We start from the raw sequence: 18,478 nt of genomic DNA, 5'->3' as shown, positions 1-18,478 counted from the left end.
AGCAAAGCCAGCACTTAACCACTGCACCACCCAGTTCCGCAACGGTGCATTAGCTTGTAAATGTGAAATGGGACTTTTACCCGTGCCACCTGACGCCTCACAGATAGGCATGATTCTGTGTAGGTAGTTGGACGGACAGTTGGCAAGGGCAGAGGGAAGTTAAGGGGGAGGGCCCAGAGTTGTTCTCCAGGTCAGCCCCAGCAACACCTGCAAACCTCTAACCCACAGGTTTCTAGAGCTGGCATCCCAGGGACCCGGGCTACCCAGAGCACGGCACCGAAGCACTGAGACTACTTACTGATCTCTGGGTTGACTTCTGGGCCGCTTTTCATCCTGTGGGGTAGTGGGGGAAGAGCAGACGTGGAGAGAGGGAGGGGAGGAATTAGTTTCTGAGAGCCACCGAGACCAAGTGACATAGGTCAATCCTGTTACATACACAACCCACAACAGTGGTGCTCCAGGAGTCGGTTTGGGCAGATGTGCAGGCTGAACAGGCGCGGGAGAGAGAGTGGGAGCACGCCCGTGAGCAGAGATTTGACAGCTGTGAGACGTGTGTGCGCTTCTCTTTGCTGTGGGTATATCCACGAATGTGGTGGAACACACAGGCGGGCAGTTAGTTACAGAAACTTCTGACATGAAAATTCTTTGAGGGGCTGAGTCTCTGGACGCTGGGGAATGAGGCACACAGTCTCAGGGAACACTGAGGTCTACTGGTCTAACAGCTCACACAGGAAATGTTCCACCCCCTACTGCAGTGATTTGCGAGGGGTCTTCAAAGCTCGTGAGCAACCCCAGCTAAGGTGCCAGCATTGGTCTCTCCCCATCCGGAGGAAAGAATAACAGAAAGACGAGGGAACAGTCCATGGAGTAAGGGACCTTGCAAACATCCGTTTCCACAGACTTGAGACCAGAACTAGATGCCCAGCTTCCACTAACCAACTGCCCTGAGAAGGCTCACATTAAGGTCCTGGGTAGACCGGGAATAAAATGGGTTAACAAAGCTCAAAAAATCCTAAGAGAACAGGTCAGGAAGAGACAGGTGGGACACCTTGAATCTATGGTCCTGAGTCATCCTTCAGGTCTGGAAATGAACCTACCGCTCATAAAATCAACCACGGGCGATTTTAAGATTTTAAAGAGGCAGCATCTATTATACTTTATTCAGAGGATTAGGGGGAAAGATGAGAGCAGAAACCGGATCAGGGAGAAAGTGGAAGAGGAGGAGGCACACAGAGGGGATGGCAACAGATCACTCCAAACCTCCACCCAACTCACAAGCTGAAAAAGAATGCCAAGACCAAGGCTGTGAATGACCTCAGTACCGCTGAACTCGAACCAGAAAGACCCAGGCCCATTGAGAGGGTAGCCTCAAGGCTCCACACTCTTAACCGAGCTCCTGCCCCCACCTACAAAGCAAACCCAGGCCACTGGCAGCAAGTCAATTCTGACCTGTAGTGGCCCGACAGGGCAGAACGGAGCTGTTCCCTAGGGTTTCTGAGACGGTCTTTAGGGGAGCAACAAGCCTCGTCTTTCTCCCTCAGCGTACCTGGTGGGTTCAAACAGCTGACCTTGCAGTTAGCAGCCCAAAGCAGAACCTACTACACCAAGCTCCTCATCTATGAAGAAGAGCATAAAGAAATTCCTAGAACTGGGGTTACAAAGCCTTGTTCCAAGGGCCAGATCCGCAGCACTCCAGCCTCCGTGGTCTCCGCCACAAACATCCATTCACTGTTGCAGCCCACAAGGAAGCAGGGACAATTGTGAGCGACCTGTGGTTTGCCAACCCTCCTCCCAGACGATAGCTCAATGGAAGAGGGACCGCATAGCCCTCTTGCTTCTGTCAGCCAAAACAACAGCTCTATCCACCATCTGGCCTCAGACAGACCGGTGCTGGGCACAGGGGTGGCAGGAGGGGCATCCAACATAGGCAGCTAGTATGACAGGTAACGGAAGTAAGCATTCCCAACCCCTTTTCTGGAAGAACAGCCTAGTCATTTTCCGAGGCTGCCAACAAGCAAAGCTTTCTGAGACCCTCATTCAAGTTTATCTTCATAAGCAACAAATGTCCAAGTGGACATATAAAATGACAGCAGTCAGTGGTACCAGAAAGCCTCATGTTTGGTTCGTCCATTCCTTCCTACGGTAAGTGCTGGCCGGGTTCGAAAGCTCCTGGTCAAATTCTATCGGGCACTAAGTTCCAGGACAATGCTGACAGTACTTGCTGCCCCAAAGGGAACCTCCAACTGGATAGAGAAAGTAAGACAAGCGAGATGTGCCGACATGGGAGCAGACGCAAGAAAGGCCTGCTGCAGGAGCGCTCCCAACCCAGCGAGTCGAGCATCAGTCTCCACAGGGAGGAACCAGAGGCCCCGTCATGGTGGGCTCTCAGAGGGGGACCACACCGAGTTAGAGCCCCCATAAGCTTTATCCTCCTTCCGGGTCACCAAGCCTGCCATCCTCAGTGGTACAGGGAGCCAGGCTGCCCCAGGGCAATGCACCAGGTTTACAGGTTCCCTGAACCAAGTTGGAGGTGGGGAGGTGTGTAGGATGCAGGACAGACTCAGAAATGGGGTACTGGCGGTGGCACAGCACAGGTGTGACAGGAGTCCCATCTACGCCCAACCCCATCAGGTGCTCTGTGGAGGTGCTCACCAGAGAAGCTGGTGTCCCACATACAAATGACCCTTCCCTACGCACACACCCACACCCATCTGTGGACACACAGGCAACTACATGCTTGCAGCATCTAGGGCAGATGGGCCCCGCACCAGCTGCCAAGAGGTGGATCGGAGAACTCACCTAGTCACCCCCACTGGTCAAGAAGGGCTGGATTCAACCCGAGCCCTACCCACCCCCTGTCTCCCAGCAAGGGAGGAAGGACACATGCATAAGGAGGAGGAAGGTCTTTACTCTGTCTCCATCCCTCCGGGTTCGCATCCCTGGCACTGCTTCGCTGCTGGAGTCCTCTGGGCTCATTCTGTCAGACAACACAAACAAACCAGGCTGTCAGCTCGGCAGACCCCGCTGCCCTTCCCAGCAGGCCTCTCACCGCCTCCTCCCCGGCGGGCCACCTTCATGGAGGCATCGCCGACTGCCTCAGCTATGGCATCAGCACTTCCTAGGAGAGCTGCTGAGGAAGGCCATGCTTGGAGGCCGAAGCCCCATGCTCTGGTCACCTGAAGGGACTCCTGCTTGCAGTGCAAGGGGGCGAGAGGTTGGCCCCCTAAGCCAACCTTGGATGGGGGCTCCTGAGAGCTGCACGGACCTGTTACTGATGACAAACTGCCCGCTGACCATGTCTTCTTCCCTCACCACCTCCCCGGCCCCTCATTAGGGGCAGGGTGTGTGGGCCGCCCTGGACTGGGCGCAGCCTCAGCATCTGCTCCCAGAGTCTGGCAAAGTGCTTCCGTGTGCCCCGCTCTCGAGCTCTGCCCGGCCGGAGGAGTCAGAGACAGCCGGCCTGCCCTAGGCTTCCACTCAGCACTGTGGTTCAGTTCCCCACTCAACCAGAACCCGTATTGCCATGATCAGGCTTCACAGAAAGCAGAAAGGCGTGGGTGCTGCACTTACAACAGTTCTTTGGTTCGCCGTCGGAGTCTCCTCTCTTCCTAAGGGGGCAAGAGAAGACGTGTTAGCTAGCCGTTTCCCACCTGGCTCTCGTCTTTCCCTGAAGCCGTCTACTGACGTGTTTTATAGAACTATCGGGGCGGCACAGAGGGAGAGATGTGTATGTATAGATACACACACACCCCTATCCTACTATCTAGGGAGTGGGCATACAGACCGTCTACCTTCAAGGTGGTTTCTTAGAGGAGTGAGGGGACCTCTTAGAACAGCGGTTTTCAACCTGTGATCTCGACCCCTTCGCCTGACTCCTAACAGTGGCAAAATTATAGTTATGAAGTAGCAACGAAAATAATTTCATGGTTGTGGGGGTCACCACCACATGAGGAACTGTGTGAAAGGGTCGTGGCATTAAGAAGGTTGAGAACCACTGTCTTAGAAGATAAACAAGACTATCCTATTATTCAAGATGTTCATGTCCCAATCCCTGCACCCGGTCATTAGGAAGCGCTGACCACCTCAGCTAACCCTGTATCAAAACCAGACGTTGATACTCAAGAGATGAAGTCAGTTTAGACAGGAGTTCCATCTCAAACATGGACACCCAGCGCATTGAACCTGGATTCAGAAAGCCAGTAAGCCAGTTTCTGGAAAGCAGATCCCCTGAACTGAACCTCCAAAACTTACTCACCACTGCATGTTATCAACATGACAGCCGAAACGCCACAAGCTCATTTGAAGCGGTCTGACATGAGGGGCAGCATGTCCCTGATTTTCCCGTGGCATGAAGGGGCTGGGGGAGTGTGCCCAGAGGAGAGGGGTTTCCGTCTCGCCCCTACTTCCCTCAGAAAGATAGTGGTCAGATTGGCTCACAAGATCCTCCTGGTTCTGAGAGGAATAGGAGGCGAGTACAGACCGTAACTGCTGCCAGTTCTTTACCAGCAACGAACAGCAAAGGGGTCCAGGTAAAAACTACCTACTGTACCTCAAGAATGACTGTTTGCTGCCAACAAGCAGTGGACGCCCAGCCTTCCTCCAAGACTGCAGCACTCGGCCCCCCGTCCAGTCTGCAGCAAACCCTACCAACATCTTAGCAGCGAACAAACTCAAGAATGGGAACCGGTGTGGCTCCGGCCCCTTCCCTCACAATGCTGGCCCCGTCAACAGTGCTGTCCAGGGGTGAAGCTTCCGGTCTCTGAAGGCCCCATTTCCTGTCCCACCCCCAAAAGCTGCTCAGAGGCTCTGGGGTCTTATGAAAGAGTAGGAGGGCAAGAGGAACAGCTGCGAGGTCAGAGCAGGGCCAGGTGCATGGAGGCTGCGGTTGAGGTTCAGGACCTCCTGTGGTGGATTCCATTCATTCCTTCACAAAGATGGCATCAGCCCGAGGCAGGCTAACTGACTGCCCAGCCGGCTACAGTCTGGGCCCAGGTTTAACACTAGGGGTTCAAGACCACCACAGCCTTAACACCCCTTTTCTGGGTCTACACTTTGGCTTTCCCAAAGTCACTTTGATCATGAGTGACAACACCCTGCACTCTGCCCCTTCCTGAGCTAGAATCAAAGAAGGACCAAATGGGCCTAAGGGAGAAAGCACAGACGTGGCGGTGACCAGACTTTACTTTTTCGGCACTGGTTCCTGGTTTCGTGCTTTCTGGCCGATTGGCGACTCTGTCAGACAAACAAAAGCAAGTCTCAGGTGTGGCTTCCACAGCCTCCTCCCCCAAGAGTAGTTTTCCTCCCAGGCACCCACATGAAGGAAGCAACCACCATCCGGGGACCCCAGGCGGCACACCCCGCCTTTGCAGCAGGGGCTGATAAGAACTGCCTGTTGTTGAGAATTGGACACCTAGATCCAAAGATCATCTGACCCCAGATTTGGCCTCCTTGACACATCTATGGTTGCCAGAGCAACACCACACAAAGTGCTTCTTTGTTAAGCTTTCCAGAGAAATCAATGGTATTCTAGGTTGCACACCACCGGGACCGCACAGGGCTAAGAGAACATCAATGGTTCTTACAGGTCTTTGGAGGCAAGTCTCCGTCTCTTTTCATCCTGTGTGGAGGGAGGGGAGGAGGGAGAGGCAGGAAAAGGAGATGTGTTTAGAGGAGGGTTCAAGACCAAAAGCATCAGCCTTAATTAAGTGTATCTCACAGGGGGTCTGAGCTTGAGGGGGAAGAGCTGAGCACGCATTGCTATCTGATCACCCCCAATACACGGGACACACTGACCTCAGCCCCACATGCATCTGCTCACCTCCTAGAGAGGCAGTGCGAAAGTTAAAGATTCTCCACTTCATGTATAGAATTCAGCAAAACCCGAAGCCGAGTTGTTTCTAATTCTTAGGGATCTTCTATAGAATTTCCAAGGCTGTCATCTTTCTGGGAGCAGTCAGCCTCAACTTACTCCCAAGTGGCTGGTAGGTTTGACCTACCAACCTTGTGATTAGCAATCCAGTGCTTACCCAACAGCTCACCACCAAGGCTTCCTTCTTTACTCAAGTTGTCATTTGGGACTTCAAGCGGGAAGTGATAAAGATCTAAATATGATACCAGCTCTTCTTCCCAAACCATATCCCAGAACATGGTTTCCCTCTCGCTCAAACTCACTGCCCTCGAGTCAACAGACTCACAGCAACCCTATCCGACAGGGCGGAACGCCCCCTGTAGCTGTGAGGCTTTCACTCTTCCCAGGAGCCGACAGCCTCCGCTTTCTCCCAAGGAACAGTTGGTTTTAAACTACTGGCCTTGCAGTTAGCAGCCCAAAGCACAAACCCACTATGCCCTACCGTTCCTAAGACCTGCTTTCCCCCCAGGAGACCTGCATTTCATTCTTTCATTTAAAGGTGCCAGATTGTGATGAAACAGATCTGGATCGGGAACTGGTGTGTGTGTGTGTGTGTGTGTGTGTGTGTGTGTGTGTGTGTGTGTGTGTGTGTGTGTGTGTGTGTGTGTGTGTGTGTGACACAGCTCCTGGAACCATGCACAGGGATGTGTGGGTGGGGCCTGCAGAAGGATGAAGTCTGAGCCCTTGTCTGTTCCCCGGTTTGGACACTGCTTTACAGTTAGGTAAGACACTGTCATGGGGAAGGTTACGCAGGATCTGTGTACAAGTTTTGCAACTTCCTTTGAGTAAGAGTTCAGAATATGTAATTTAGAGAAAAAGTTGATGTACACATATATACATATGACATACACGTGCATGTGTGTATATGCAACCATAGGAACAACTGAACAACGGGTAAATGCTTGCCTCAGGAAAGACACCCAGAGGCCGGGCAGGAGCCGTGTATCGACCAGGCTTTTGTACTGCCAAAAATTTTTATCATGTGCACATGTACCTGTTCTAAACAGTCAGTTTGAGAAACTCAGACCCAAACAAGGGAATCTGTTTACTGCCATCAATGGTAAGTAATGACGGGACACCATTGGAGGGCCTCACAGGGGAGCCTGCGAGAGCTGGGACTTAAGAGGATCAGTCTCACATAAGTTCACTACCTGTGATTCCATGCATGCTCATCCCTTACTATTGCTCATTTTAGTGGAAGATATTCGTGCTTCCTGTCTCAGACAGGGGCCGTCTGGGCCCAGGTTCTCTAGTATGGACATGGGACAGCACTGAGCCACATCCTAACACAGGTTGCCACCATTTGGCCAACTGCTTCCTTGTCAGAGAGAAAAAATTACATTGAAAAAGCCAAGAGCTGAAGAAGAAACAACTATGTTCATAAAAAAGTCATCATTATCCAATTGGACATCCCCTCACAGAAGGGTCACAAGGAAGAAACGAGCCAGTCAGGGTGTAGTACAGCACTGAGGAAACAACTTTCCGCTAGTTCTTTAATGCTCCCCCCACCCCCACTACCATGACCCCAATCCTACCCTACAAATCTGGCTAGATCAAAGCATGTACACTGGTACAGGTAAGAGCTGGAAACAGGAATCCAGGACAGACAAAGCCCTCAGGGACAACAATGGGAGTAGAGATACCAGGAGGGCAGGGGAGAGATGGGGGGGTGGGGGAAACAAAGGTAGAACAGATCACAATACATAACCACCACCACCACCGCCCAGGGGGAAGAACAACAGAAAAGTGGGTCAAGGGAGACAGTGGTCGGTGTAAGACAAGGGGGAAAAAAATGTATACATTATCAAGGGTTCATGAGGAAGGAAGGGTGGGGGGAGGGGAAAATGAGGAGCTGATACCAAGGGCTCAAGTAGAAAGAAAATGTTTTGAAAATGATGAGGGCAACCTATGTACAAATGTGATTGACACAATGGATGGATGGATGGATTGTGATAAGAGCTATACGAGCCTCCAACAAAATAACTTTTTTTTTTTTAAAGTTGTCATCACAAGAGCTCATTTCCTCTGGAACCTTATCCTAGGAGCCAGGAGACCTGGCCTTGTGACTTGGCCAGGTTCTTGCCTTCTATGACCGGAGTTCCCCAAACGGTGTCAAAACCCATGTCTTATAGCCGGTGGCAAGTCTGAGTCACCCTGAGACAGTCCCCTGAGCCCAACAGGGTCCACTCAGAGCTAGTCTATCCCAAGAGAATCTGGTTATGTCTGATGGTTAGGTTGTCACAACTGACGGGGGCCAAGACAGGAAGGGCCACTGGCATCTAAGAGGTAGAGGCTTGGGGTGCTGTCCATAACATTCTCCTACAACCAAGAGTTGTCTGGCCCCCAAATGTCAACAGTGTGGGGCTCAAGGTCTGCTTTAGAGCAAACTATGACCCCTGGCTTTACCAGGCAGCAGAGGGCGTTTACTTAACACACCGCCAAGACATGCCCTTAATCTGCTCTGCTCGGTATGCCACACAGTGGGAAGGATCGCTGACAGGGTGACCCTCTGGTCCCACTTGGATCTAACACCCCACCCCCTAAGTCCTTTGGGACAGCACCATCTGGAAGTCCCGAGTCCCATGTTGGGGGTAGAGGGGGTCTTCTGAACCCAAGTCTCTGCAGCAAGCACACTGCAGATACCTCTCATGCCAAGGAGACCAGGTGTGGGGAAGGAGTAACCTGGCCTAGAAGCAAATGCTCTCGACATGACACATCTACTAGCATGCTGGTCACCAATCGGGTCAGCCAGAGTGGTCAGGAGGCAGACGGAGGGTAGACTCAGGGGCTACCAGGCTCCCAGTGGGCAGGAGCAGAGGCAGGGGCAGAGAATGTCTGCTGAGTATGACTACTCCTCATTCTGCGCACGTCTAAGGTGCTGTTCAAATGCCCTTGAGCAGAGTACTGTATGGGAGCCAATCGAGTGGGAGGTCAAGATCACCCACAAATATACCAAAAACAAGACAGTCTGCCTACCAGCTCTTTTTCTTCTTCGGAATCATCCACACTGCCTCGCTCCAATTCTTCATCAGATTTCCGTTTGGCGGGGCTGTCACACAGGGAAACCGACCATTAGCTCAGCAAGACACTAGCGGCTCCAAGACAAAAAGGGCTCCCACTCCTCCCTCCCAAGAGCACTCCCCTTTAGGAGCCACGGAGGGCACAGGTGCTCTCCTCCCCCCTTCCAGAAGTTCTCCTGGCCAAGATGTGGAGAAGCTTCCCTTGTAACGTTTCTTGGAATGGCAGGTTCACAAGACCACCATTTCGCAGCCCCAAGAAGTCTGGGCTCTAGGTATTGGTCAGTAGCCCAGGGCCTCCCAAAGAGGGGAGACTTCCTATACTTCTAATAGAGGATCACACCTCTACCTAGCAAGAGGTCAGTCTCTAAGAAACCCAACAGCTGGAAGAGATCAGCTGGAAGACCCAAGTCCCAGCCTACAGGCTACTGAGCCCCAGGGCCACACTCAAACCAAGAAGGGAACCATCTACTCTAGACACACGCAGGGACAAATCTACTCGAGTGTTAAGAAAACGGGGCAAAGGCATCCATGGCAAAGACTTCAGAAACTCATCCACCCAGCCCAGTGGGCCTGCATGTGCGGCTGTTTAATAAGGTGACACTGAGCGGCGTGAGAACAGCATTATCGTCCTCTTCTACTGCAAGAAGAGACCTCATCTTGGAGAATCATGCTGGACAGTTATGGATGGTGGGGCTGTGGGATACCTTTCAAGGTTCTCCAATTGGGGAACAGCAGAGACGGGGGTAGACCTACACTGAAGGCCAGGAGTGGATAGCTGGCTGACCCCTGGGGCGATGGGTAGGTGGGGGCTCACCCTGCTGACCTTACCTACTTCCCACATATTTGGAATTTCCTGTTAATAAGGGGGAAAACAAAATGGAATCTGCAGAAATGCTATTCCTGCAGATGCAAGAGAAAAAAAAACGTGAGAAAAACCTATGGAAATCAGCAGCCACGGAACTGTTGAGGACATCCGACAAATTCCATTCCAGGTTTACCCGAGAGAGGGGCCCCTAAGCAACACTGACCCCTTTGCAAAGTGAAATTCCATGGTGGTCTGTTTGGTCTTCTGCCTTGTAACCCTGGGACTAGGACCTGTGTGAAGCAAAATAAAGCGATGAGAAATAGACAAGGCCACCACAATGGACGTTTTGCCCCGCCATGCCATGTCATCGCAGAGGGCAGCCACCAAGAGCAGGGCATCCTTCGAGTTTGCATTCGAGCACACCTGCTCGTGCTCCCTGCAGCAAGGAGCACTGCCACTTCCCAGAGTTTGTTGCTCGGGGCTCGTGAGGGGAGGAAACTGAACCAGACAAGGAACGAACCTCCTTGGATCAAGAGAGCCCTGGTGGCTGCTAACTGGTTCAAGCCCAACAGCAGCTCCTTGGGAAACTTGGGGGTGGGGGTGGGTGGAGAGGCGGTGCTTTCTACTCCCTAAAGAGTTAGTCTTGGAAACTCACGGGGGCAGTTCTACCCTGTCCTACAGTGTTGCTATGAGTTGGCATCTACTGGATGGCAGTGAGTCTGGTTTCGGTTTTGGTTAGATCAAAAGAGAAAGTGGCCGAGAACTAGACTTGAGTTCAAAACCCCATGCTCATGTCTTAAGATGCCAGACGAGTTGCTTTGCCTAGAAACCTGATCAGAAGTCTGAGAATAGACCAAATGTTTTCAAACCTCGGCATTTTATTTAAATAGCCCTTGTCATCAAACGGGAGAAAGATAAGACTCTCTGCTCCCATAAAGCGTTACAGTCTCAGAAACCCATAGGGGCAGGTACCACCCCTGCCCTATAGAGTCCCCAAGGGTCAGAATCGACCGGAGGGCAGTGAGTTTGGTTTCAGTTGGTCCATCAAATGAACTGTCTCTCTGAACATTAGCCATCTTTGGAGAGCTCCTGGCTCTATACCTGGTCCAAGAATTACCTCTGAAGAGGCACACATCCAAGAGGGGCAAATCCTGCCTCCCGCCCCCCCCCCACACACCCCCGGAAGGGCAGCCGGGTAAGGAGTGTCTGGGTCAGGTTTCGGCCTTACTCTTTGTCTCTCCATCGGACTTGCTTCTTCTTCTCGACAGGCGGGACGACTTGGAAGCAGACTGGGGGGATTTGTTTGCCTCCGCCATCCCTGCTCTGCGACCGGCACCACTAGCCTGGCTCCCGTTCTCTAGACAACCACGCGCTTCCCGAGCGTGAGCTCCGTTCTCCAAGGATAAATCTTTATTTAAAAGGGATTTGACTTTAGCCAGGTAGCCCTCCTACAGCAGGAAAGGATAATTTAAGTAGCAGTGAATGCAAACACGTGGCAACAAGAGAACAAGGACACACACACATGCAGTTTTACAATCCGCAGGCCACCAGGGGAGCTGGCCCTCACCCTGCCTCTCCAGCCAGAGCCAAGTGACATGGAAGTAGACACCCCCCGCCATACACACTCCTCTCCCCACCCCTCACTTCCAGAAGCCAGGGCAAGGTCACATGACTCACCTCCGATAATTCTTCCTTATGCAACTTTGTTTCCAAGTCACATAACTGATTCTTGATTTCCGTTTGCAGAAAGTCATACAAGAGATTCAATTTCTCCTTCACACATTCCTAAGGGGAAAGGGTAGATGCTTAGATGTACCCAAGCGTTCAAGCTATTAAAACAGACTAACAAATACTGAGTTATCTCAGGAGTCACATCAAGAGTAACCAGCAGGCAAGGCTGGCTCAGCCCCAAGTGGAAATTGTTAAAAAACATTTGGGGGAAAAAAACAAGGATTCGACAAGCTTCCAAAGAGATAAAAACCCCTCCCCCAAAGTGGTGAAAACGGGAAGGTCGGAAGGTGGATGGGAGGGAGGGTCTAACCGTGTGTTGACCTAAACAGTGCCTCTGAAAACAGCTTTACTTGGCAGGGAACAGTGCAGTACTGAAGGTCTAGCACGGAGCTTGGCCAAGTCTGCAGTGAGGTACCGAACACTAACTCGGCCAAGCTGCCCTCGAAACGTCATGGGAAGGAGAGCAGATATTTCTAATGGGGACAATTACCTTTTCTGTCAAGCTATCTCTTTCCAAATCTTTGAGCCTGGGAAAGAAAGAAAACTTATTAAGCGACGTTTTAAAAACAAAACAAAAGCTGTGCGTGAATACGGGAAGGGGAGGTGGGCGACGATTCTGTGGTCGGTGATGGGCTACGACATTGGTAAAGATAGGAGAGTGGCTGTTCACTCAGTGTCATCATGTCCCTGAATTCATCACAGCAAACATGATGTGTTGCTTTCTGCTTGGCTGTATTTTCACCACAATGAAAACTGGAATCGATTTTGGAAATAAGTTTCACTCATATATTGTCATCATTTGCCCCCAACTCATGGCACCCTTGGGTTATGGAGAAGAACTGCTCCCTAGAGAACCCAGCCAACTCAAAACTTGACTGCCATCAAGTTCATTCTCACTCACCATGACACCATGGCTCAGAGCTGAACTGCTTCCGGGGAGGGGGCTGGAGTTCCAAGACTGTAAATCTCACCGGACAGAAAACCTCATCTTTCTCCTATGGAGAAGTTTTGAACTGCTGACCTTGCAGGTAACAGCAGATCAGGAATTGCTGCGTGGGTTCAAACTGGCAGCTTTTCCCCCCACCAAACAAAAACATGTCACCAGGTTTTTAACACTTAAACTTGAAAGGGAAGGGAAAAAACAAAGGTGGCTCAAATGTCCATCCGTTCTGGAACATCGCACACACGGAGAAGTCCTCTGTGAGCTGGCCGTGGCTTTCGGATTGGGGTGAGACAGAGGAAGGAGCCCTCCAGCAGGAGACGACGGTTCGTGGAAAAAGGGCAGTTGGAAGAGAAAGGAATTTTCCCACGAACGACTTTGAAGCCTCCTCATATATGATGCTTACAAGTGCCAGAAAAGGGGACCAGGTCACAGTGGGGATCCTCCTGTCTGTGGAATGATACACAGCTGGTCTCAGACTTGCATCTCGAGAAAGAGCCTGCACTTGGGGGTGCCACAGCATGGCCGGCGGTTGTGTTCCTAAGTGAGCCCGGGCCACCAGGCACTTACTGGCTACTAGTGCCAAGAGGCTGAGCTGAGCTGGCCGTGGATGCACTCTTAAAAAATAGATGAAAGGGGGTGTCGGGGGAGCAGGGGCTATCCACAGGCAGGAGAGGCAGAAAAACTGGCTGGCATGGAACTAGAGGGTGGCCCTAGAGACGTGTACCTAATTGTTCCAAAGAGCAGAACCGGCATGAGTGCGGCTGGAAAAACATTTGCTCATTGGAGGTTCATGCCCATCACTGGGGATGGAGGGAGGACGAGGACAAATAAGAAGACACCAAGATGAGGCTGCTCCTCACTTGTCTGGGTGCTAGGCAGCTGAATGGGGTGAGAACAGGTCTAACCAGCTAGGTGAGCGTCTCTCAGAAGGGGGCGCGCCCTGGGTAGGAGGCACTGGGTTTCCTCCAGCTGTCCGCCCTTCCATGCGTACCAATAGCATGGGTAGGTGTTGTGGCCACAAGCACAATGGGTTGAAACAGCTCTCCCCTGGCTGGACTTTGCAGAAGGAGGAAGGTAAGGAGTACAAGGCTTTGCTGGGCGGCTACCCGTGTGGACTCTGGTCACCCTGCACATCTGTGGGTGCTGATGACAGGGTATCCAAGCAACAACCTGGGGCTTGGATGTAGCTGGCACCAGGCAGAGTCCTCCCCATTTGCTGGCCTTTCAGACGAAGACACTTAGCAGATACAATGGCAACACTAGAATGCAGGCTCCAGAGCATTCTGAACCAAGATGTCCAGAAATACACAGAACCCCTCTGCCTGGCCACCCAAGGACGGTCCTGGAACTCGGCACTGAATGCCAGAGACACTGCATCAGATGTCTGGCTTTCTGCTCCCAAATTATGGCTGGACACAGCCCCTCCCATGACCAATCCAACAGTCTCCAGGGCCTGAAGTCACTTCAGGTATAGATTACATGGTCCAGCATTCTAGAAGACTGCCTGCTCCTACAGGGGAGACTACCAGTAAGTTCTCTCAGCCCTTCCTACGAACTGGGGTATCCAGCCTGACAAAACGACACACAGAATGATTCAAAACATCTGCTTGCATGACTTACCCAGTGATGCCTGCCTGGGCTTACCCTGGCTGGCTCAGAGGTGGGGGAAATGGAGGGGACATGCCAGCTGCTCCTCCCCACACCCACCTGGACCTGAGCCTGGAGTTCCCTTCCCAGCAGAGCTATGAGAACGAAGACACCACCCCCACCCCGCTGCTTTATCTTCAGAACTAAGAGGAGAGAGAAGATAGGGCCCAGCAGAGGTCAAACTGGCAACCACTTAAGAGATAAGCCACCACCTTAGATACCCTGTCAGGGATGGCCCCGAGTCACGAGTCCCCTTCAGCTGGAATTGCCTTATAAGGGAGATAAGCAAAAATGCCTGTGAAGACAAATATCGTTCAAAACTGAGGGCTCTGGACAGGGGAGCACCCCAGTGCAGAGGGAGGCATTCAGACAACAGCCAGAAACAAGTCCCACCCCACCCCACCCCATCACTGGAGGCCGGAGGGGCAGCCTAAGGAAAGTCAAGAGTGTCAGCTAACCACATAGCTCCCACCATCCAAGGAGTCACAGGGAAGTCTGGGAGCTCTCAGGAAAAGGTTTGAGATTGTTAAAGGACTAACATTCTCTAAACTGATTGCTCCCTGAGGCATGCAGGCTAAGAGACTGACTGCACAGCCTCACCTGTGCAGACTAGGGGACTGAAGGGTGGGTGGGGGGTGGGGGGTGCGGAGGTAGTAACTGATCTGCACAACATCAGCATCCCCAAAAATGTCCATACCCCACTGACAGGAGCCTGGGAGTGGAATCTGACCTGATCAAAGGGGCTTTGCAACTGACTCCAAGCAATGGACCACAAGAGCAGAGGATCCCAGAGAACCCACACAACCATCTGCAGTTTGAGATGTGGCTGAGGACTGGAGATGCCACGGACAGATCTGAAGATGCCAGGACCACAATCCCAGGGATTGGTGGCCTCTAAGAACTGGGAATACTGGCCTCAGCCTCCAGGCCTCAAGAAACCTGGGCCTCAAAACAAAACAAAACAAAAAACAACCTGGACCTCTGTCCTATGGTCAACAAGGACTCAAATTCTGCTTTTAACCCCGAGGAGTAAGAAACTCTCCTAGAGGCTCGGGAAGGGCTGCAGCCTGCCAACAGACACGATCTGGATCCAGTGAGCTCAGTCCCAGGGCCTTCTGACCCACAGAGCTACCAGGGTGCTTCAAAAGGTGGATGGAAACATTCTACCATCTTTCCCAATTCCCCATGAACTTTTTGATGCGCCCTCATAGAAGATAGAATTGAGTTGATGTTTTCTTTAAGCCACTAAGTGTCATTTGTTACCAAGATGGGAGACCAGGCAGTACAAGGGTCTCAGTAGTAAGAGTCTTGGAGTAGTTATCTAGATGGCCGGGCAGCAGCGAGAAATCCAGACGGGGCCTCAGGGAATCGATCATGGAGACTAAAATGTGCTAGGCCTACAAGAGATGAGGGTCAAGAATGAAAAAGGGGGGTAAATTCAGGAGCCAATGAAAAACTTTAAGATGCCAAGATACAAAGGATACAAAGATTTAAAATGCCAAGAAAGAAGAAAGCCCCCTCTCGATCCTTTTCTGGAAACTCCTTGCCTAGGGGGATCTGAGGAAGGTCTGGACCCCAGGTAAACTTCAAGGAATGCCGGGCCTACGGAACCTAAAAGGAGACCAAGCCCTTCCCCAGGCTGCCCCTCCGAATTCAGACTTTCTAGCCTAAACTGAGGCGCCCAGGTGGCATAGTGGGTCCGCATGGTGCTGCCATCCTCAAGGGCAGTCGTTTGAAACCACCAGCCCCAGGACCGAGGGAGAAAGATGCGCCTTTCTGTTCCATAAAGAGTTGCCATCTCAAACCCACAGGGGCCGTTCAACCTTGTCCTAGAGTCCCTGTGCGTTGGCACTGACCCGGGGCAGTGAGTGAGCGAGCGAGCGAGCCTCAATTATAAAGACATTTCTATTTGCTAAAGAAAAAAAAAATTAAGGTCATCAAGCAAAAAGATTGGGATGAGAAGTGGACCTTTACTTTCCATACAGAACACTCAAAACAAAACCACCAACTCACCACCTTTGCGAGTAAAAAGCCTCATCTTTCTTCAGAAGAGGGGCTAGTGGTTTTGAACTGCTGATCCTGCAGTCGGCAGTCCAATGCCTAACTCGGTAGGGTACGCCACACCAAGGGTCTTTTTACACAGCACAGGGGCCACATTCCTATCCACCACCACCCACGAGTCAGATTTGCTCCCCGATGGGAAGGAACCATTCAGCTGATCACGAGGGCCAGGGCCCGTGCCACCTTCACCCCAACAACGCATCAAGTCCTAAGAGACACACACACACCTTTTTTTTAAACAGATGGAGACCTCAAGGCACCCACAGGTGAGGTGACTTGCAGGCACAGCTGGTTAAGTGGTCCACGGGGTTGGACCCAAGTAGCTACCTTCCCAGCCCCTGCAGGGATGCTGAGAGTCAGCACAAACTCCGTAGCAGAGTGTTTCCTTTTGCAGGGGAGCAGCTGGGGCGGGGGACTGGTAAACCTGGGTTAAGGAAGGAGTTGGGACCCACAGAATCAGTAGCAGGCCTGTTAACTGACCTCTGCAGAGATCTGGTGGGCAGTGCAGAGGAGGTGCTCAGCACCCGCATGTAAAGCAAGGCTTCATTAAGCGGGAAGAGGACAGAGATGGGGCCCCAGGCTGCAGATGGAATGATGAAGGCCAAGCCCCACAAATGAGCATCAGCTCCAGGGTTGCAAAAGCAGCAGACGGAACTCAACACCCTCTATCTTGGGGGTGTGCAGGGAAGGGTGGGGGTGGAAGGGAGAGACTTTGAGCAGTGGTCTGGAAGACAGCAGCCAAATGGGAGGGGAAGGTGGTGGCGCCCGGCCTCCCACTGCTCCCTGAGCACAGGCTGGGCAGGAAAACCACTAGATCCAATTTGTGTTTCTTTCGGAGGAGCTTGTTGGTTTCCACACTAGCAAACAGACCTGACAAAGGCTAAGGAGCAACGGCTATTTCTGGACAGATGATGATGATGGCTTGGACTGAGGTAGAAAAAAACAAGCGGAAAAATGTGGTTGGCCCCAAAAGACAGGCAGGGGGTAGATTCTACTTCAAAATGAAGCTTAGAAAGACAAATCCAAACATTAAAAATTCAAGTATCCCACGTCGATTGGAGAGAGATCTGAGTTTCAAAAGAAAGCTGGACACCACTGAGCAGGTGTGAATGTACCTCTTCTATTACAAAGAGAGCCCTGGTGGTAGTGTCCGTACTCAGGCTGCAATCTGCATGGTCTGCAGTTCGAAACCACAAGCAGCTCGGAAGCCCTATAGAAGGTCGTTGGGATTCTGGTTTGTCCTCTTATGAATGATGCTTGTCTGTCAATCACGAAGCTAGACCTCTGTTTACCAACCTAAGCGTGAATGTCATGTTTGTATGTGTATGTTCTGTACAGTGAATGATGCCCAGATGTGAAAAAGTTCTTGAGGGTCCTGTAAACTAGCCATTTCAACTACCACCACCTGGTCTTCAAGGAAGGCGCTCTTGGCAGCACAGTGGTTACACGAAGTAGATTAGGCCTGGGGCTGCTAACAGCAAGGCCAGCTGTTCACACCCAGCAGGTGCTCCACAGGAGAAAGATGAGACATTCTACTCCTATAACGAGTTAGTATCAGAAACCCATGTGATGAACTGTTAAGATTCAGCTAGACACACATACACACACGTGCCGTGGAGTCCTCTGACTCACAGCGACCCTACAGATGAGGTGACTTCCTGGCATTCTGTCCTACAGGGCAGAGCTGGGCTGGCCCATAGTTTCCAAGGCAGTTCATCTTCAGGGGATGCAGACTGCCTTATCTTCCTCCCACACAGAGCCGGTAGGTTCAAACCACAGGCCTTTCCTCCACTGAGCAGCCAAGTTCTTAACTAGTGTGCAACCAGGCTCACCTAAAAAGATATTCCCAATCAGTCACAAACACTTAGCCATCCAGCCCTTGGGCCGGTGCCGTTCCCATGCAACCCATCCTCAAAGAGAAAGCCTTTGGCAAGAAGCAGGCGTGGGCAGGACTCCCAGCCCCCACTGTTAAATGTGTAGAGGATTAACTGAGATGTAGCAAAGCTGGTTAGTTAATTAGTAAGTGAATTGCAGACTTAAAAAACTACTCCCTCCATCAGCCAATAACAATGCTAAATGTGTGAGCCTTTATTGGCAGGTACACTCTCTTAATCCAGTGTCAATTCAAACAACCAGGTAGCAATCCCAGTTCCCAAGTGTAAACGGTTAACCTTGCCCTTGCCTGGGGCCATAAGCAAACCTGTGAAGGTCAAGTTCTCACCTTCAAAGACCCTATAAAACAATGAAGTGCCCCAGCGGGTTTCCAAGGTTCAGCAAGTTAAATGCAAGGGCAGTAGTTCAATTCCACCAGCTGCTCTGCGGTAGAGATGAGCCAATAGATTACACTGCAGGGGCTCTCAACC

General features: G+C 51.7%; 1 protein-coding gene across 6 annotated transcripts in view; it reads right to left on the bottom strand.

Annotated features, from left to right (window-relative positions):
• The window catches only part of DNMT1 (DNA methyltransferase 1), a 39,204-nt gene that overhangs the window by 19,020 nt on the left and 1,706 nt on the right, over positions 1–18,478 (bottom strand). For 3 of the 6 annotated variants that reach the window (XM_045290316.1, XM_045290318.1, XM_045290320.1), the window contains exons 2-11: positions 11,955–11,991; positions 11,411–11,518; positions 10,962–11,181; positions 9,957–10,023; positions 8,885–8,957; positions 5,583–5,617; positions 5,184–5,232; positions 3,571–3,608; positions 2,911–2,977; positions 299–333 (exon numbers count right to left, since the gene is read on the bottom strand). In XM_045290316.1, the coding sequence (XP_045146251.1) occupies positions 299–333; positions 2,911–2,977; positions 3,571–3,608; positions 5,184–5,232; positions 5,583–5,617; positions 8,885–8,957; positions 9,957–10,023; positions 10,962–11,181; positions 11,411–11,518; positions 11,955–11,991 (729 nt within the window). Of the gene's footprint in view, positions 1–298; positions 334–2,910; positions 2,978–3,570; positions 3,609–5,183; positions 5,233–5,582; positions 5,618–8,884; positions 8,958–9,956; positions 10,024–10,961; positions 11,182–11,410; positions 11,519–11,954; positions 11,992–18,478 lie in introns of those variants that run through there. The other 3 variants (XM_045290317.1, XM_045290321.1, XM_045290319.1) reach the window with 3 other exon arrangements.

This window comes from Echinops telfairi, unplaced genomic scaffold, assembly GCF_000313985.2.
Source record: "Echinops telfairi isolate 266 unplaced genomic scaffold, ASM31398v2 ScPeMD7_36;HRSCAF=134, whole genome shotgun sequence".
Classification (NCBI taxonomy): Eukaryota; Metazoa; Chordata; class Mammalia; order Afrosoricida; family Tenrecidae; genus Echinops; species Echinops telfairi.
This window is presented reverse-complemented; position numbering and strand designations above follow the sequence as displayed.